Here is a 21,313-nt window from a genome sequence, read left to right as displayed (position 1 = left end):
CGACTTGTTGAATTGCACTGCTCTGGAGCACAGATTGCACTGGCACAGAGAGTCGCGGAATGCTTCCAGTTTCCTGATATGAATGATCCCAAATCCATCACCATCATTTGTGCTCTCCATTTGGACAACAATCTAACAGGAAATTATAATTCTTTCTGCTCATCACCTGCTGTTGGTTTACGTAGCCAATGGATTCCGTAAACAAGTCGCGGAACTTGAGATCCATGGAAGCCAGCTTCATGGAGAGCACCTGCACAATGGTGATCTCCAAACTTCCATTAGAGTTTCAGCATGATAAACTGCAGGCAACTGTTTTGACTATATACCTCAACTTGGCGCTGCAAGGACAGCACATAGTTTATTATCTCATCCAGCTGAAGGATCTTTCCTGCAATCTATTGATCACGAAAACGAAGCAATCCATCGCAAAAATACTCGCGATGTTATCACCTCCATTATTCTTGAGAAAGGAGGAAAAGCAGAGAGAACACCGAGGAACATGAGCATTGTACCTTGTCACAGCCAGGGACAATACCTTGCAGAAGCTTCATCCGCTGGTTTATTTTCTCCCTTCTCACCTGATGCCCATTCAAGTGTTGTGACACACACATACACACACACGCACACGCACAGCACAGAATTCGAAGTTGCTATGTTTAGCTTTTTGAGCTCCAACAACATGTGAATTATGGATGCTTAGTGAGTTCGATGCACAAGACAGGAGAGTTATGTTGAGGATTACCCTTTCCGTAAGGCTGTGGTTGTCTGTTGCCTGACCTCTCTTGGCTCTCACATAAATGTATCCTGTTGGGGGCTCTCCGCTCACCTGTGTCCGTTGTCTCTTTCTGTCAGGTGTGCTCGTTTCTTCTGTGGATTTCTTCTGTCTGCAGCCCTTTCTTTCCTCTGTGTCCTAATGACAAAAAAGTGACATGTCAAACAAAGAGCTTTGAGTAATTCAGAACAGACCATTTAAGAGAACTTTCTGCAATTTCCCTTTACTTCATTGGACTGCTCAGAACTCTGGCAAATGACATCTCTGCTCTTTCTCTTCTTCTGCAGAGAACCCTGCATTGTTGGAAACTCTTCAGCACTATGGTGATCAACCACCATTGAAGTCCCTGACAGATGCTTTCCAGCACTGTCAAGGGTGCTTCAGCTCTCAAAGGCCTTCGCATCAGTTGCTGAAGCCTGAGCCGAAGTATATATAGAAAGAGCAAGCGTTGCTCGTCTTCCTCAGGCCATCTGGCTGTGGAACAGTGGTATCTGATCCAGAGCAGACGAATTGATCATGAAATCTGAAAGGAAAAGGAAAGCAAGTAGATGAAAGCAGGCCTCAGCTCCTCTCATTGTCTGCTAATACATGGTTTTAGCAGTGTTCAGAACTCAATAGATTGAGCTACTAAAGACTGTATAGTGTGGCAAGTAGGCCTTCTTAACCATTCTCCTTTAACTTCTGTCTAGTAACTCACTGTGAACGTCTCAGATTAACCTTTCTGACAGTTTAGAAAAGCCAATCAATTGTAATTCATGAGCTCACTATATCCACAGTGATTCAAATATGTCACCTCTCAACCAACATATTGTTTCCATCATTTATTACATAATTGAATAGAACCAGACTGTTCCCACCACATCATCTCAGTTTATGTAGAGGAATTCTTCGTCTTTCCAACATAATTCACTCTCGAAACTGGGTGGTCTTAATGCTAACAATTGGATATCTCTGTTGAACATGAGGCTCTTCCATCCTTGACATCAATAGTTTAACAATGAGCAGGCAGACTTATATGAAAACAAAAGCTGAGCACTTCAAGCTGAAGGTGATTGTTGAGGAAACACACATTCAAGCTTGTGATGCAGAAGTTGGTTTCTGAGGAGCACCAGTCTCTTCATTTGTCTTCTTTACTCTTCACTTTTAATTGCCTTTGACAATATGTTGGGAGTATGGTCTCTCAGCTCCACTGCCAACTACCAATACTCAATGCCCTGTTACTCACTTCAACCAAACATAGCAGAGCTTTTATTCCTGAGTACTGCTTGCCTTTTCCTTCAATCTGGAAACTACATGCAAGAGAGATAAATATGCTGCTTATCTACTCAAACTTTCTATGTATCAGCTCAGGAAAACTACATCAAAAGAGTGTAATTTCTCTACTTGAGTAAAGGATTGTCATCTCTTTTTTTCCCACATATATTTATCTATATATCTCTTTATTTATCTACTTGAGAACTTGAGTTTTTAAGTCCATCAAATATCAAGTATTGAAGTGACTATACTTGCATGTTTGGCTAACCTTAGGACTTCAGGGGTGCAGCTTTTGAGATTATGCCTACTTTAGGTGTTGATTCTATGAAATTGCATCTCTACAAATGTTGAACTATGCTAAACAGATATATGGATGATTCAGACATGAATTATGCCATTACACCATTATATAAGGTAAACAGATTATGCCTCATACATGGCAATGATGATGTATGGATGCTTCAACTTGCTTGACATGTTTATGTTTGACATCCTATTGAATTCAAGTTGACAAACATGAAGCTGTATAATTTACATTTTTTATACTGTTAATTTAATTTTATATTCCAAAATTTACTCCATGTTTACCTTTGTTTTGCATGTTTCAAATGTTACCAAAGTTTCTGGTTATGTTTATATATATCTCATATCCATGTCTCATGTAAGGAAAAAAAATTCTACATGATCCTAAGAACAAGGAAGATGTCATGGTATCACTTTTAAATGCACCTGTCCTTGCACTGGCATTCTAAGTTTTACTTCTACCACTGTTGTAGCAGATCAATTTTCTCTTCCTAATAGGTGACCTTTTGTTTGCATTTTGAGGAAGATGTGGCAAATATTTTTTGCTGATGCTATCTTTAAAATTATATTCTTTATGTTACTAAACACATGAAGTATTATTATTTTGATTGATTGCATTTTTTTTTCTTTCAGTTGAATTCCTTAAAAAATTATGATTTATTATATTTCGGACGGTAATATAAGAGTTCAAAAATATTATATAATAATTTTTATATTTAAAATATTAATTTAATGATGATGTATTTGACTCGTTTTTTTATTTGAAATTTCATTGAAGGGTTAATATACACCGAGAGATTATAGTTTGTGTAATAATAAAATAATGAATAAATGATAGTAATTTTCTTCTTTTATGCAAAAACTTGATGTCGAATAAATTATATGATTATTTCTTTCTCACAATAACATACTACCAAAGAAATAGTGTGAACAATCTTTTTCATAAAATAATATGATAATAAAGATATGGTACAATTTTTTTTTCTTTTACATGATATATTTTTTCACAATATTTTGATAATAAATAATTTATTTTTTTCACAATGTGATAGTGAAGAAATTAAATGGAGTTTTTGCTTTTCCATAAAATGATGTAAACTTTCTTTTTTGGCTCAATAATATGGTATCAAAGAAATAAATATAAATTTTCTTCTTTATGCAATAAAATTAAATTAGGAGAATTTTCTTTTTTTTATGTGACAACACAACAACAAAGAAATGATTTAAATTTTCTTCAATATTATGAACTATTTTTTTTGTGCAATAATATTTGATCTAATTAAAATGTTAGTCCTGTATTATTTATCATATAGTGACAAGTAGAAGAAACCCTAATGTCCAAATCTGAGACCAATATATGAATTTTTTTATACTTGAATTTTATTTAAAGAATTATCTCTAACTTAAATTAATAGTATTAATTTCTTTGCATTATTATGTGTGCTTTTATTGATTTCCAGGAATTACGGCTTTGGTTATATGGGCTTTTAGGGGATTAGCAATAAAGCCGTTCTGTTTAAGCACCTGACTTCGCTGCGACTTCGAGCCGCGGTTGTGGCGGCCGCGACGTCGCTGCGAACCATGTCGCCGCGCCCTCCTCCTCCTCCTCCTCCACCGCAAGGGAGTCTCAGCAAGAACCGCCGGATGAGCAGCAAGAATGGGGCGGAGCGGTCGGCCTACTTCGCCAGGAGGGAGGCGGCGAGGGTGCTGCGGCGCGTTCTCCAAGGCGACGATGCCCGCCGCGCCACCGCCTCCATCAAGTCCCTCGTCTACTCCCCCTCCGTCCGCAATAAGAGGGCCACCTTCGCCCTGGTCTGCCAGACCCTCAAGTGTACACGTCTTCATCAGCTCCTTTCCCTGTCTCTCTGTCCTGATATGGTTCCTTGGGACGGTACTTTAGGTTGAATGAGTCTGGGATCAGAAAGCGTGTTGGTGTAATCTAGTGGCAGTGATTGCTGGTTAGGTGTATGTAGGCTTGTTTTTTCAAATTAGGTTGGTTTTCTGGAAGTATATTCTTATATCAGGACCAAATCGATCACCCTTTCCCGATGAGAATGATGAGTTGGGAGCGAAGGGTAGGTTCAATTACTTAGTTAGACAAACTTATGGTCTATGGAAGGCTTTACCTTGAGATAGCGATAAATGGTTCTTGGGAGGCAACTGAGAGTGAACGAGACAGCAAGAGGATCTTCTATGAGATCTAATACATCACGCAAAGAAACTCTTGATTTTATCATTATTGCGTATGCTTTCTGCAGGAGGTCTCTGTTGTATTTCTGATTCAGCTAGAAGGGCTATTAAAACATGCATTTGTGCTGCTAAACGGAACCCTTATTGAATTTTAGTACAGTCTTTTGTGTTCAGTTATGCACCATTTTCTGATTTATATTATAATATGTAAGCTTGAGATGGGGCCTTCTATATATGAATGCAGAATATTATAATCTGAAACTTGCTGAACTAATTTAATGCTTACGATGTTCCCAGCTATATAAAAGATGCTCTTTTGCTGATTTTGAATTACTTTCTGTTATGCTTGTTTTGCCTGTATGATGCTTGCTTTTTTGGTTTGTGTTTAGGTTTCATACATGATGAATACAAAATTCTGAAAATTCCTTTTTCTGTTAACAGATCTTCCGATTCTTAAAGATGTTTTAGCTGCAACTAGTATACTGAATAGAAAGTGGAAGGTGATGGAAATGTACACTTATTCTAGCCTACTTCCTGAGTGTTTGTTTATTAATTATCAACATTCCACCTTGTCAATCTTATAATGCTAATGTTTAATATCCCTTTTTTTTTCAAAAAAACAGAAGCAGGAGGAACTCATATATGTTACTGCATATGATATTCTCTTTGGCCAGGTTAGTGACTTAGACATCAAGGTTTTTTTCATGTTGGCAACCTTTATATTGCTTTCCTGAGAATAATCTGTTGATTATCAAAAAGATAATTCATGCTATGTTTGTTACTTGCTGCACATCTTGTAGCACAAGCATCTTCTGTGAGGTGATTTTAGGTTGACACATTCTTCAACATGTTGGTAGATGTCTTGTTCTCCATGGTGGCACTTCTCCAATTATTATTTGGTAAAAGAAAAGTATATTTAGTCGGCACACATGTATATGGAATGAGCCTAAACACCATTTTGAGTCATGGTAGGTTAGATTTATAGAATGGTAAAACAAATAGATTTAAGGGAGAAGTTGGAAGCAAGGTTTGCAACACCGCTTGGTATAGTTTGGCATGAGTGGTATTTACATGCTTAACAACTTATCGACATGTGCACTTAATCAGGCAGTCTATCTGGTAAAAGGTCTATGCTACCCGGTACAGGCCTTGTGCCAGGAGGGACATCTAGTGCAGGCAGCCTTGGACAAACCAATATGTTTTGTTTTTTCTTTGTTTTTGAAAATATGTACCAGTGACACTGGGTACACCTGTACATACTGGTCTGGTACCAGTCTGAGCCATGACCAACACACTATCAATATAGGAAATTATGAACCTTGGTTGGAAGGTTCTTTCTCTGTCATATTGATTTGAGATTTATGCTTTGAGAGAACTTTTTTTTCTAGAATTATTCATAATAAAGATATTGATATATCGAATGCTATTATTGAATGCTATACTAAGTTCTCCTGAGAATCTAAGCAAACCGGTATGTGCATGAACATATGGATTTCAATGATCATATGGTTTCTAATCATTTTCTTGTTCTCATTTAAATTTTGAAAGATAATTTGTTGCAATTGATCGCTTTCTTGTCATGCTTATAGTATACCTTAGATTTTTGTTCTATAGAAGCTGCATTGACTGCTAAAAACTTCATTCTGGTCTTCTATGTTACGAGGAAGCATCTATGAAAAGGAAGAACAATCCGTACGAGATTAGTTGATAATGATTCTTAAAATTTTCTTTTCTGAATGTTGTAGTTTAAGTCTATTGAACTGACTTTGGTGCCTACTTGTATCTGGAATTAGATGAGCCTTACGAGACCAAGTAGGCAGCACATATCTTTACTATTGTCAAGGCTGATACATAAATACAATTTTTTCCCCTAAAATAAGAGGCCACTGATAAATTTAATGTTAACTAATTTTGTTTATATGCCAGAAGGTCCATGGCATATTTTGAGGTAAGCTATTTCACCAAATCTTTTTGTACTGCAACTGTTTGCACAAATAGTTTGAACTTTTAACAATCTTGCATCGTTTTTTGTTTGCCCGTTGTTCACATTGTGATTTTTATGCAATCTTCAAATCCAAAACTTTATAGGTGTTTGCATGAGCTGTATGAGTCTTGTTGATATAACATATTGCATCCTCATATATTGTTTTCTTTCAGCAAACTGCAGTGATGGGTGATGTTGAGAATTTTCTTGTACTTCATAAAGATTCACTTCAGACTGCATTAGCACGAAATTCTGCTAGACATAAAGTTAAGAAAATTGAAGACATGCTCCAAAATAATGATGTTAGAGGTGTGATTTGATTCTTTCTAGTTTCTTATTTGTGATATATGAGTTAGCAATTGAAGTTCATACTTTGTGTTCTTTATTTATGATTCAATTATGGGAGCCTGCTGTTTGAAGAGTAGCCAAGCAGATTATTGAAGTATAATTCTAAATTTGTATCTGATTGCCAACTTAATATGCTTAAGATGGTATCAGATGTCCTTTGAACCAATGGAGACTTATCATTCACCAGAAAAAAAACTGTGTTTGTGCATGGGTGATGATTGTAGCTAGCTTCTGGGCCTATGTTTTATCATGTGATAAAACTAATGTAGAAGATGTAGGACTCTCTTCTAAGGGTGCATTTGAGAACACATTGGAGATGTGCATTGAGGGCCAGATGAATATTTTAAATGTGAATTGGTGTTTGGTAAATATTTTTAAAATTGCATTTGACTTGTATGTTGAATGCTGACACTATCTCAGGATAGCGTTAGGATTTCAGGATTTGTGGGATACTACTACTAGTATAATTTTAAAAAATTTTGAAGTACCCTATGACATTATCTAAAATCACAAGATTGTCACTATATAATAAAAACCGTAACCTTCATTTCCTCATCTCAACTCTCGATTTTTGTCATTGCCCTTTCTCTCACAAGTCTATAATTTTATTTATTTATTTCCAAAGGTTATTTTACATTCATTTATATGATTATATATTATTTATTTATTATATATCTGTGTCATATGAAATTTTTATAAGATTGTGCATTCATTTATTTTATTTTATTAATTTAAATAAAAATATAGTTATTTTTGAAATAATATTAAAATATTATAAAGGTAAATGTATCATATAATTTTTAATGTACTTTTGAAATACAATTTTACCAAACAACACCTTTGTTAATGCACACTTAAAATATAATTTTCATTTATTGTTTACCAACCACTCAAAACATTCGAGGATTGCACATTCACTCAGAGCTCTTTCTTTAAATGCACATTAAAAATGCAATTGTGTTCCCAATCATAGTCTTAGCCTAATTAACATCCAGGAAAAGATGTATATATTTGTTTTAAATACTGGATGGACTAGAATTTTCTTCGCTATTGTGTTTTATGTGTAATTACTGATAAAAGTTAGTTCTTTTTACTCAAACACCATTATCTTCTTACTGTATCATGCTTTTCAAATATCATTAAACTCTTATTCTCTACTAATGAAGTACACGTGGATGTTACCAAGAAACACGACTTATACTTTTCTCTATCTCTATCCAATTTAAATTAAGCATACTACACATACCTATGTCTGTGTTAACATTCATAAAAACTCTCTTTCAGTAGCAGCATGAGTTACATGTTTTTGCAAGTAGAGAAAATTGTAGATAGCCAAAGCATTTTCCATAATAATTCTTTATGGTGTCCAACATGTAAATATGCCTCTTTTTAGTGTTTTATCTCAACGACACCTGAGATTAAGACAAAATTAGGAAGCTGGACAGTTCTTACCGGATATATTATAGTAAGAAATGTACTTTCTGCAGTCAGAAGACAAGAAAACCCATTTCGTGCATATGTTTTAAGTGGATTTCTGTTCGAAATCCACTTCTGAGTTCCCATCATGCTAGTGTCAGATTCATGCTCTACTCACTTCCTAGCTCTCATCATTCATTTGCTGAACATTTTTTTTATTGCAGTCACTAAACCTCGGTATATACGTGTCAATACACTCAAAGTGGATGCAGAGTCTGTTATACGAGAGTTAGAGAAATCTAATTTTGTGGTATTTCTCATTTGAATCTTATTTGTTTTAATGAAGATGAAGTTGTGCTTCTCATGATGTGGATAACTTGTGGTTTAGTTCTCTTATTATATTTAATTATAACCATTTGTAATATTTTCTGTTTACTTGAACTAATCTGCAACTACTGAGAGTTGCCCACAGCTAAGACCTATTAGTGCAGTTTTTGAGAGAATGACTTGTACAGTTATGTGACATTTAAGAGTATGATTAAATTTTTTGACTAAAATATTTACTCAAGTTTTATGCTGAAAACATCTTTGTTGCATGATTAATTTTGGTGGCAGATTAGTTGTATTTATAATCGATAGATAACTATGAATGGGTTATTCCCAAGTTCTCATATATATGTTTCTCTGTACCATTGGTGAAGAACAATCTAGACTATTCATCAAATAATGTATGGACACTAACACAATACTGAGACAAACTATTGGTTGTCCTTATGTTCAATGATAATCAACTTACTGCTGAAAGTTTCTTGACAAGCTAACCAGCACTTCTGTTTGACAAGGTCTTGGGCAGCTGCAATATGGGTTATTGGAGCTGTTTGAATTACATGTGTGCCATGAGCATGGACAATGTCTTTTGCTTGTCAATGCTAAATAATCAAAGGGATGTGAAACAGGGAGCCTGCTTGCCCATCATCAAATTTGCACACACTATGTCGGTTCTCTGAAAATAAGTGACATTTAAGGAAATAGGCAGATGCTCTCTTATCATCTTTCCATTCCATCATCATTCATGGAGTTGAATTCCAAGATATCTCATGGTTGTGGGATCTAATGATATCAAGGATCATATATGTTTGTGCAATATAATTGCTTGCCATGATTTCAATTCAATAACTTGTTGTTTCTATGTTTTCTTTCTAGGTGCCTTCTTTTCCTTTTCTAGAATATACATTTTGATGGGCCTATCTTTTTCTTTTGAAGATCCTCCGATCTGAATTGAGGTGTCAATTATGCTTGCGAGTACCTATACTTGTGGGGACCTATCACTAGTTGGGCATGGATGGGGGGCATTTTTTATTTTTCATGTGATTATAAGGCGGGGATGGGTAGAGTTGTCATGATCCGGGCTTGATGGGCTAACTGGCCTATGTCAACTTCGTTTGTCCCAAACCATTAACCACAATACTAATTGGGACTAATCGGGATGTTATAATCTCTCTCAGTCAAGAGCTTGACGTCCTCGTCAAGGTTCAATATAGCCCAAATCAAACCCTAGCATGGTGCATATGAGGCATAGCCTAATGGTGGCTCCACATCGTGACGAGTCCTTTGACTCCATCCACCGGTAGCTCTTTTCTACTCGAGCCCTCTCACTATGCTCAAATACTAGGTCGGCTTTGATACCAAATGTCACGACCTGGGCCTAATGGGTTAATTGGCATATCAACTTCGTTTGGCCCAAACCACTAGTCAAAATGCTTAAGCTGAAGTTAATAGTAGTACACTTATCAAACTTTTATAACCCAATCTTAATCTTGCCCACTTCTGATGTGGAACTAATCGAGATGTTACAAAAGCACTCCCCACCATGTCCTCAGTCCTGTCCCCACTCCATCAATATGTGGGCCTAAATATTGGGCAAGCTAGGCGCCTTAAAATTAGTTTGGGTTTAGCCGTGGTTGAGTCAATTACGAGTTATTTGGTTCGATTGAACCAAATGAAATAGTATCAACACCCCCCTCCCCAGCACTATCACAGACTTATCTGGAATTGCCTAAGTCGTGAGGCACTCTTGCGTTATTTATTCGCAAAGGGTTAACCTAGTTGCAACCTCGTTTAGGTCCCGAAGAACCTGTAAACGAGCAAATTGATTAGTTCCGAAAACGAATGATGGACAAGTCCCAACGTCTTGCAAAGAGGGCAGCTTTACAAGTAATTCAGAAAACTCTTGTTGTGCAAGAGAGAAAATAGAGGAAAGAGAAAACAAGGACTTGATAAGGCAAATAAATAGTCGTAAGTTCATAGATGACTACTCATCAGGTGTTGGGCAAGTTGGCAAGTTCTCATAGGCTTTACGTGCAAACTTATGAATAGCCTTTACGTCTTGGAATAGCCTTTAGGTCTTGGAATATTGCTTCACATTTGTCTGACCATCGCTAAGCTGCTCTTTCTTCAGCAACACCATCAGTGGAGTTGCACGCTTCGAATACCCAACTATGAAGCGTTAATAATACTTGACGAAACCAATAAAGGATCTCAGTTTTGGTATCTTCTTTGGTGTTCGCCACTCTGCCATAGCTTGCACTTTCGTTTTGTCTATCCGAATGGATCATTCGCTAATTCGATACCCCAAGAATAAAATCTTCGTCTGGGCAAAATAATTTATTTAGTATAAATTCTCAATTATTTTTGCTTATGCAATAAATTAATGTTTAATATCATATTCAACACATTGCTCATTCTTGGAGGAGGCTAAAGATAATTGTGAGGTAATTGATATGTATTTTAATTTTAATAATATTGTTTATTTTTAAGTTTTTATTGTTTGACACATTATACATTTTTTTTATTTATGTAGGATCTATCTTGCATGGATATGTGAGTACGGAAATTGGAAAAGTGGGATTGATGGGGAAAATTTTTAATTTGTAAATTTATTTGGATATATTTTTAATGGAGAAAATTGTTAATATATTTTCTTATTTTGTATTTATTTGGTTGTGGTTATATTTGGATATATTTGTATTTGAATATTGTTATGATGTGTAAACTTTACAAATATTGTTGTTATTATTTGAAAATTTGAGTATTGTTAATTAATCTTGATAATAGTTTTATTTTTTTTAAATGAAATGGATTAATTAGGAGAATATGGTGAACCCACGGGTTCTCTTGCACCTAATGGGGATTCCCCATATTTGCCTTGTCTAAATGGGGAATGGGGTGGAGATGAGGGATGAGACGGGGATGGGGATGAGAGAAGCATTCCCCACCCCCTGTCCCGTCCCATTGACATTCCTAGATCTGAAGTGGTTATGCAATTTTGTGTCAGTTTATCATATTATACATCCTACATGAAGATAAGAAATGCAATTTTATATAATTTTTGAAAGAAAAAGAAGGCTAAGAAGCTCTTTTGCAAGCAATAAAGGGTGAAAATTTGCCTTTTCTTCAGTGACTGAACTGATTTGTAATGGTTAATATTCGGCCATCTATCACATTCTTTGTTTAGGATCTTTATCTTTTATCTTTTTTGCACTTTCATTTAATGAATCCATAGAAACTTTGATGGTGATTGAACATGTTTCTTAATAGGTCTCAAGAGATGACACTATCCCGGATGTGTTAGTTCTTCCATCTGGCATTGATTTGCATGATCATCCTTTGGTTCTAAATGGAAGTTTCTTCCTGCAGGTAGGTCTATTTGATGTGTTTAGATAATATCTTTTAGTATGTCACCTTCTTGCCTTATTTGTTGCTTGTGTTCTGTATTAAAAATCTCATCCCTGTTAATGTTTCTAATTAATGATTTGCTTGGATTAATTATAATGGAAATTTGATGAACTGACACTGAAACAAAAATAGGGTATATCTTAAAATATGATTGGTGTATTGGATCAAGGTACATAGCAACTATGTGAAGTCAACAATTATATGTATTATGGGAAGAATTTTTGTTTGCAAGCTATTAATGTATATCATTAACTATGTGAAGTCATTAATTATGCTAGCCCTGAGTATTAGCAGCCATTTGGATGAAGAATCAAATCAAGTCAGTTTAAAGTTTTGATCTGGTGCCAATACTGGATGGCAACCAGATCGGTATAGTTTTGGTATAACTTATGGATTCTTGGTATGTGTGTATAACCTGAACCAGAGAGGAGGTAGAGAAGAGGGTAGGAAGAGGAGGATAGGGAGGTAAAGAAGGCAAAGAAGAAGAAAACTAGTGGAGGAGAACACGGAGGAGGTGGAGGCAGAAGACACATACCAGTGGTAGGAGGCGGACATTGATTCAAATACCAGCCCGTACAATATGATATCGATATATTTACTGGTGCAAGTGCAACCATGGGCTGATAAAGGATCATATGGTCTTGTTCCAATAAATTTATTTTTTTTATTTTTTTGGGTAATACCTGAAGCAATTGTACACTGTACTCCTCATCAGTGTGATAAATTATTGAAATTGTCACCCAACCGAGATTTTAAATCCTTGCCAAACAAAATAAGCTGAACCAGTGCTACCCATTGGGCAGCAGTAAGGCAGTAGAGTGGAGTGAAGAAGAAGAAATAAAACAAGGTACAATGAGTATCGGTATTAAGTGATAGGCTTACTGCACTGTACAACTCGGTATTTGTCAGCTTACCATCCAGGGAGCTTGATTTCGGACGAGATTCGATGAAATTGCTGGTCCATATACCATTTAGCTGTTATATTTGTAAAATCCAGTTCAAACTTGTATGGTCAAAACATTAATGTTTTTTGCCAAAAAAAAATGCTTGGTTTTTGGTCTCATGCACTTGGTGTGTGCAATCTTGAATCCGTTAGCTGATGCATCTGAATTAGGTAGATGCACAGATAAGCATATCAATGAAGCACAATTAGTTCAAGTTTGTTATTTTAACTGTTTTTAAGTTTGTTCTCATGTTTTTTCAGGGCAAAGCAAGTTCAATGGTGGCTATTGCATTAAGTCCTAAACCAGGTTGGAAGGTATTCTTAGTATACTCTAGTTCAAGCATTCATATTGGTATTTTTAATTGCATGACTCACGTTGAAATACCATATCATGATTGGATTTTCTCCCTCCATTTCTTTGAAATGATTAGAAACATGGTCACTGACTTCAAAGAGAGAAAATAAAAGAAATTTAGAAGCCATTTTATTTCTATAATTTTGTGTTAGAGTATTTTTGTTTATATCTTTGATTTTTATCATTTAAATAATTGACTTGTCATTTGAACTTCAAAGTGATGTTTTTGTTTTTATTTGTCATTCACTGATTGTCATATTGAGATTCATTTTCCCATCATTGTGGCAATGATAGATGTGATACATAGGAAATTTGGTGTCATTCATTTCTGCGGAAAAAGAAAAGTTGGGAAAGATACTTATAGTAACTTGGGAAAATTTAGTATCTTTGACTTTTATCATTTAAATAATTGACTTGTCATTTGAACATCAAAGTGCAATATATGTTATTGATTTTATTCATTATCCACTGATTGCCATATCCAGATTTTTTTTCCCATCATCGTGGCAATGATATATCTGATACATAGGAAATTTAGTGTCATTCATTTCTTCAGAGAAGGAAAACTTGGGAGATACCAATGAAATGCTTATTTCAAAAGATTATGCGATTTTCATTTAAACATTGTTCCGTCAAGTGCAATTGATGTTAGTTTTCTAGTCCAGTTCTTTTCTAAGACATTCTTTTGGTTTAGAAGTGTTTATGATTTTTTTTGGTTGGAGTATAGTTTTACATGTCAGATATTCAATCAGCACAATGCATTTTATTAAGCCATTTGATCAGTGCAAAGACCTCCTCTTTTGTGGTCCATTTTTCTAAATTTAGAGGATATCATTTTATTCTTTATTTACAAGGAACCGTATGCTGATTACAGCACTGACTGGGAGATGATATGCTGATTATATGACATTATTTATATTCTTGCTACTTCTGTTTGTTATAAAATTATACATATTTATAATACAATACGTTATGCTTTATGAAGGTTCTTGATGCTTGTGCGGCTCCAGGAAACAAAACTGTCCATCTTGCTGCACTTATGAGGGGAAAGGGTAAAATTATAGCTTGTGAGTTTAATGCGGAAAGGGTTAGAATTTTAGAAAAGACTATTCGACGGTCTGGAGCACCTAGTATCCTTTAACTCGTGCATTTCTTTCAAAAATAATTTGAAGAACAATTTTACTCTCTTATCTTTATGCTCCTTATTTCCTCGGATGTATCCTCCTGCCAAATTGACATGTATTTTTTTTAAAATTCCTGTTCAATTGATGGTTACTAAAAAAAGGTCTGAAGTTGGATATGAGTTATTTTGCAACTCACTATCTTTTTTGGCATATATATTCTTCTACTTCTTATTTGTTTCAGGGGCATTTCTTTTCATATGTATTTTGTGCAAATTTACCTTTGGATTTCAGCTGACACTCTTTATTATATATTTAAAGGTACTAGGAACTTTTGGAGTATCAGGTGTTGAGTATAGCATGTTGAGCTGATACCATAGTGTCAATAACAGGCTGCATGTTAGTGTACTCTGTCTTGTGCATGATTATATGGTGCTGCCACTGCACATGTAATGTATACTAGGTGTATAATAATCTCTATCTTCAAAGTACCAAAGAGTTTAGCATTGTTCATAACACCAGTCAGACAGGTACATACTGACCATTATTTACCTGTTTGATCAGGTTTTGGCCTGCAGACCATGCAAATCTGCTTGGTCCAGATTGAAATTAGGGGTACCGTCTGATATTCTTATCATATTGGGCATACCACCTGAATTTTTATTGTTGGAGCCTATCTGCCAGGTGCTATGCCTACCATTGGTTATCGGATTCTCTGAAGACTCATTTAAGGGAATTTGGGAGCCTTTTTAAACCCCTCTTTGGCTCCTTTTCATTCCTCTCAAGATCCTAAACTGTTTTTTCCCCATTTCTTACACAAACTCTTGATCCCACTCTATAAGCTTCATTTCTCTCAAACTGGAGGCCAATCTTAACTTGCGGTCTGGTTCAAAACCGGAGCACCTACCGTAACCTACTGATCTGACTCTTAAAGGGGCAGTCATTGGCGAGTATTATAGCAATAATTGGCAGTTCCACTTCTTATTAAGAAGAACAGTTTATTCTCCAATCATGATAAAGATCCATTATAACAGGCATAACCATATGACATATAATATATAAGCTGTACAACTTCCCTCTGATGTGCATACAATCACAGTGGCAGGTGGGAGAAGTATTTGTTTCTACAAGCCAGCCATGAGACTGGCCAAAACAAAAGACATAAAAGTTCAATGAACATTTTGTCATTCATAGGCTCCTAAGAAAATATAGATTTTGTCAAACTAATATGTGCTTCGTATTGTAGTTATTGCTTAAATTATTGATCTATTCTATATGTAGCACTGTGGTAGCACAAGTGCATTGAACAATGCATTGAAGAAATGACATTACTAATTTCATGTTCTGAGTAAGGATGTCAATTTCATAGATTCAAAGTATTGCTCAAGTTTCTTGTTTTTTTCCTCAAGGATTGATACTTTCTTTTGTTCGACGAGTCATTAGTGTTTGATCTGCAGCATTTAACTTGAAAAATTACTTAAACATTGGTATGTTATTTATGTTATAAAATACATGATTATATATAATTCAATTTGACTATTGTTGCAAAAGGCCTAATTGTTATTCCTTAACTTGATCCAAAGATGTGGACATTGTTAATGGCGACTTTTTGGACATAAATTCCAGTGACCCTGTGTTCAAAGAGGTACTTGAAAACTTTTTCTAGTATCACTTAGGTTATTTAATGGTTTCAGGTAATTGAAATTTCTCAGGTTTTTTATTTGCTTTTTGGGGGAAATCATATAGTCATGTATCAAATGAGAACAAAGTAGTTCATCCAGACTTAAATCCCAAAGATAGCATTTATGACTCACTTATTACAACCTTGGCTAAGATGTTTAGTTCATTAAATTTAGATCACCCTTATTCAGTCCATCCTGGTCAAAGCTGGCCAAACTAAACCATATGATCAACTTAGTTACAAAATATCAATATGCCAAAAGTTGTTTCATACAATACAATTTTGTATATTTGGTGGTGGTGTATGCAGGTTCGCGCTATTCTGTTGGATCCTTCATGCTCTGGATCTGGAATTTCAGCTGAAAGATTAGATTACCTTCTTCCATCATACAAAAAAGGTAACCATTAATAGGGCAATATTTTCAACATAGGGAGTTGAATTGCATCATTGATTGTAAAGATTCTTGTTTGTTTTCTCAATGCACTTGAAAATTTGCAAAATTATGTGAAAATTACCTCAACTGAAAATGAGGAATTTATGTAACATTTACCTCTTTTTAGTCTATCTTCACAACCTTAAGCTTCCCTATCATGTTTAGGAATCCTAATTGTGGCTATTTTGGTTCACAGAATTGCATGCATCGTAAGTCTACATTATTCTACTTTTTATTAAGGAAATTACTATTAGATGTCAAGTTCCAGGATATGTTAGCAGTAAACTCATGTCGAAACCTCAATACATGGAAACCAGAATTAGTCTAAAGCTAAAAGCCAGAATTAGTCCTATTCTAAATTTAAGATTTAAATTGTTTAATTTATAAATAACTTAATTAATTTGGATCTTATTTTATAGAAGTCTTTGTCATCCATAATGTACAAAAATATGTATATAGTCCTAAGGTTGTTTACCTTAATTAAAAAAAATAAACATTAAACAAACAGTAACAATATTATGAGTATAACATTTTTTCAGGATTTTTATATATAACCCCTCTCCTTGAGGGGTTTATTGCAAAGAAGACCCTGCCTGATCTCCATTTATATTTCAACCTAGAATCGGTTTTTGTTCAAAAACCACTTACTACCAATAATCCAATTACAGAAGGAGAATATGCAGAAGATTATAAAAGATGAAGTTTTTGATGTCCGTCTGGTACTCCACTGAGCTTCCTCTCACAAATCCCAAAGTACAAAGATAATAGAGACCACCATGAACCAAGATGAGTGCTTCAGCACCAGTAGGAAAAAAATACCAATGCCTTGTCTAACTGTCAGGAGAAGTTCCTGTAACTCATGGAAGTAAATATTGAGTCTTCTTGACTGTCATTGTCATTTATTATTTTATGCTAGAGTTTGTTTCATTGTCTTAATCTCGAAGCGGGAATTAAAACGGAAGAAATGATTGAGTGTACTTTTACTCTTGTGGTGGATTATCAGCAGGAACCAAGCTTATATTCTTTACATTTTTTTACTTTTACACATTGATTTATATTTTTTCTATATGTGGTGTTTGTCAGATTTTTTTTTTATTGTTAATTAGGTGATGATGCTGATGCTTGCAACAGTGAGAGAGTAAAAAAGCTCGCTGCTTTTCAAAGAAAGGCTCTTTTGCATGCACTGTCTTGTATGTTGCTTCAACAAAAACATAAAGTTGAATCTTTTGCTTTTTTTCTTTTATTAAATCATAGTCTTTGGATTCTGTCACCCATCATATCATTCTAAAATGCATCTATATTTCTAGCATTTCCTCATTATCACTGTTTTGAATACCTAATAGTAATAGTAGTATTTGCCATGTTTAGAATAGGGGGCTTGGAATTTTTGTAGTTGATCCGGATGCTTCAAAATTCTGTAATAGGGGTCTGGAAGCCCCTACTAGATGATATACACACACACACACACACACACACACATACAATGATCCTTGTAAATTCATGAGAACAAAAAATTTGTATGGTGAAATAATAGCTCCTAATTTGTCCTGTCTTAAAGACAAAGCAAATCACTACCCTTATGGTTGATCCAAGGTTTGAAATTTCCATGTATAGTTTGAGATAACCAAGGATTCAAATATTATTGTACGATACTGAATGTACTTCATTGGTTTTTATTTAATAACTATGCAGTTTGACTGGATTGACACGGACATAGACTAGATTTAAGAAATCTTGATCGGATCTAATCAACAAGGATCTTGGTTGGATTTGAAGGGATCATAGTCAGATATGAGCTTATATAATCGTCAATGCAGATTTTGTCTTCTTATTCAGTTCAAGCTTCAAGGGTTTTTTGTATGGATCCTCCACAATATGTTAACTGCATTTTTATCATACTCTATATTCTTTGTAAGATCTACAAATTTCATCCTTGTCACTGTAGTGTTTCTGGCATTTGACAAAATTATTATGATTTTGCTTGTGTCGTTGGAAGCACTTTGATATGCAGGACTGTAGAAGTGATGGAATAACCAACTGCAAGCTTGTTTGCAGCTTGATTGATTTCATTAAGGACATAATAACTTATCTGAGAATATTACTTTGAAGATTTTATGGCTGTACTGCTTGATTTTATTGGAAGGAGATACTATAAAACCACCAGTTAAATGAGGTTACCTTAGGCATCGTCACTATTTATGTGAATAAATATCAGAATTTCATATTGATTATTTTTTGGTAATTTCTTTTTCCAGTAGGATCATTATTTTCCCTATTGGTTGAGAGACCAGCTTACTTCTCTTTCACAGTTCCTGCAGTTGAACGTGTTGTGTATAGCACATGCTCAGTTCATCAAACCGAGAATGAGGATGTAATTAAATCAGTCCTCCCTCTTGCAACATCGCTCAACTTTGAACTTGCAACTCCTTTCCCACAGTGGCCTCACCGTGGCCTGCCAGTCTTTGAAGGTGGTGAGTACAGTACACCAACAAGGAAGCTCTCATCAAGTTTTGTAGGTCTTTTGAATCATGTCATTATGATATTATGCTTAAAATGCTTCTTTCTTTGTTTTGGTCTCAGCTGAACACTTGCTTAGGACTGATCCAGCAGAAGCCACGGAAGGGTTCTTTATTGCATTATTTGTCAAGAAATGTAACTCTGCTAACAATAAGTTATCGAGGAGAACAGTCCCTGGAAAGAGCATGCCGTCTTTGTCGATGAAGTTTATGAGAGGGACCAGATGTAAGCCTTACCCTTTCTGTAAAATGTCAGCTATGTGGTTATATAAACATTTGGCAAAGCAAAGGACTAGGAAAAGCGGATATCTGAGGCGAATGACGCAGAAAGGGTAATTGGACCTGCCAATGTTATATCCATATTTGAATATGGTTAAACAGGCAGAAGGTAGATTACTATGTCTGATAAATACTAATGTTTGTTGTTAGCTACAACCCCATCTTTCTTCTCTTTTAATCGCAGGTTATTACTTGCTATAGTGGAGCAACATTTTCTGTCTGAATGTTTTAATTTTGTTCCTGATTTATTATTCATAACTTTTTAGCAATAGTTTCTATTTTGCACATTTTGGAGGAGAAAAAAGGAAAAAAAAAAGTACATGTAATGTTTGTATTTCATTATCAATACTTTTGTTCTTGTAAATATGTTTGTTGTCTTGTGAGCATGATTAATCGTTTGGATTGTTGGATGGTGAATAGCACAATCATCGTCAAGTCAACCGTGCCATCAAGATGGTCTATTGATTGCTTTTTCATATTGGCCTCATCTTCAAGATGGATATCATGATGTTAAGGTGGCTACATCCTCAAGTCGGTTGTGCTTGGGCACTTAAAATAATTATTGTCAAGTTGAGAGTTAAGATTATTCCTTGTAGTTAAAAGTGGTATTCTTATAATTACGAAAGTAAAACATTTAGGTCTATTTATCGTAATGTTATCGGTTTCATCAATAAAAATATAAAAAATAAAAGATAAATAGATAATTTTAATGTTTTAGTCGATGTTGGTGAGCGACATTGTCATTAAGGTTGTGGATGAGGAGAGTGACGATAAGAGGTAAGAGCTGTTCTATATTTGTATCAACATTGATGTAGTTATCGAGTTGTGAAATGATCGCTCGGTATCTGTATTAGTAATCTTTTCATCGCTCTACATTTGCGTTTGTATTGATATAAATATCGAGTAGTCTTTTCGTCACTCGACAATTATATCAACGTAAATATAGAGCGGTCTTATCTCCTAGCGATATCATCATCGTTCGTCACCACTGACGTCATTCGTCATCATCAATTAAAACGTTAAAATTATTTATTTATTCTTTATTTTTATGTTTTTGTTGTTAAGACCGAGTGCGTAATGATAAATTGATCTAGATGTTTTATTTTCATAATTATAAGAATATCAATCTAACTTTTAAAATGTAAGGATCGAGATACTAAATGTAACCAACTATATGATGTAGTCAATCACATCGTTAGATCGGCCATGATCACATTGGACATGTCAGTCATTCGCATCTGACTTGTTCTTGATACCACGGTAGTCACAGCGTAATGTCAGTCGTATTTTCAATTGGTTGTGTTCTATGTTGGGTCATAACTTGATCACATTGGACATGTCTGACTCAAGTCAATTGCATCTTCAAGTTGATCGTTCGTGTTATCAAGACAGTCACATCCTCATGTCAGTCGTATTTCACACTGATTGTGTTCTTCTATGCTGGCCATTTCTTCATGTTGGTCGTGCTTTCAAGGCAGTCAGCCATGTCCTTATTTTGGTTGTGCCTTCAAGTCGACCATTCATTCTCAAGTTGATTATGTTCTCACATTACTGTAACCCCCTTTTCTCGAGTCCACTGCACCCTCATGTTGATCATGCCATCAACGCCACTGCATCTAATAAAGCCGATCATTGCACGATCCAAGCAGATTGCCTTACTTGCACCAAGTCGATTACACGATGGAGGAGGAAGACACAAGATCACCACAGAGGAGCATCCAAGGCATGGTGAGGCTGCCATGGAGGAAGACGCAAGATCACAACCGAAGTACCTCCGAGCACATGGTGTGACCTAATCAATTAAAGTGTCTAATACGGCCTTCATGATTGAAACATCTCTTCATGTATTAGAGAAAGCATGCAAAGTGCTCAACATGACTTTTTGCAAAGCATGGGACTTGAATAGTCTGGCTTTTGTAGCTAAAAAATATATCTTGCTAATGTTCACAACCTCTTCCTTTTCTTGTAGAAATAACTAAATAA

General features: G+C 35.2%; 2 protein-coding genes across 4 annotated transcripts; one reads left to right on the top strand and one right to left on the bottom strand.

The window, feature by feature from the left end:
* Window positions 1-103: 103 nt before the first annotated feature.
* Window positions 104-1,110, bottom strand: LOC135674010 (basic helix-loop-helix protein 80-like). The gene is made up of 5 exons (XM_065183421.1): window positions 1,000-1,110; window positions 743-910; window positions 513-578; window positions 327-395; window positions 104-250 (listed from the first exon to the last, which is right to left on the bottom strand). Exons 1-5 carry the CDS (start codon window positions 1,108-1,110, stop codon window positions 104-106), a joined length of 561 nt encoding a protein of 186 aa, XP_065039493.1.
* Window positions 1,111-3,846: 2,736 nt separating this feature from the next.
* Window positions 3,847-19,601, top strand: LOC135674542 (25S rRNA (cytosine-C(5))-methyltransferase NSUN5-like). 3 transcript variants are annotated; one of them, XM_065184484.1, is made up of 13 exons: window positions 3,847-4,160; window positions 4,961-5,019; window positions 5,143-5,193; window positions 6,677-6,812; window positions 8,492-8,577; window positions 11,865-11,963; window positions 13,207-13,260; window positions 14,286-14,430; window positions 16,005-16,066; window positions 16,412-16,499; window positions 17,642-17,725; window positions 18,845-19,006; window positions 19,116-19,601. In XM_065184484.1, the coding sequence occupies exons 1-13, from the start codon at window positions 3,911-3,913 to the stop codon at window positions 19,385-19,387; spliced, it is 1,548 nt and encodes a 515-aa protein (XP_065040556.1). In that variant the 5' UTR covers window positions 3,847-3,910; the 3' UTR covers window positions 19,388-19,601. The 3 variants fall into 3 exon arrangements, with proteins under 3 accessions (XP_065040556.1, XP_065040557.1, XP_065040559.1); XM_065184485.1 differs by lacking the exon at window positions 17,642-17,725; XM_065184487.1 differs by lacking the exons at window positions 6,677-6,812; window positions 8,492-8,577.
* The last annotated feature ends 1,712 nt before the right edge of the window (window positions 19,602-21,313 follow it).

Source organism: Musa acuminata, chromosome BXJ1-5 (genome assembly GCF_036884655.1).
Source record: "Musa acuminata AAA Group cultivar baxijiao chromosome BXJ1-5, Cavendish_Baxijiao_AAA, whole genome shotgun sequence".
NCBI lineage: Eukaryota > Viridiplantae > Streptophyta > Magnoliopsida > Zingiberales > Musaceae > Musa > Musa acuminata.
This window is presented reverse-complemented; position numbering and strand designations above follow the sequence as displayed.

Bases quoted from the DNA above. Each gene is read 5' to 3' on its own strand.
- LOC135674542 (XM_065184484.1), top strand. From the start codon at position 3,911: ATGTCGCCGCGCCCTCCTCCTCCTCCTCCTCCACCGCAAGGGAGTCTC. The intron at 5,020-5,142 runs GTGATGGAAATG...TCAAAAAAACAG, and splicing joins TACTGAATAGAAAGTGGAAG to AAGCAGGAGGAACTCATATA. The intron at 8,578-11,864 runs GTATTTCTCATT...GTTTCTTAATAG, and splicing joins TAGAGAAATCTAATTTTGTG to GTCTCAAGAGATGACACTAT.
- LOC135674010 (XM_065183421.1), bottom strand. From the start codon at position 1,110: ATGGTGGTTGATCACCATAGTGCTGAAGAGTTTCCAACAATGCAGGGT. The intron at 911-999 runs GTAAAGGGAAAT...TTTTGTCATTAG, and splicing joins GTTCTGAGCAGTCCAATGAA to GACACAGAGGAAAGAAAGGG. The intron at 396-512 runs GTACAATGCTCA...CGTGATCAATAG, and splicing joins TTGTCCCTGGCTGTGACAAG to ATTGCAGGAAAGATCCTTCA.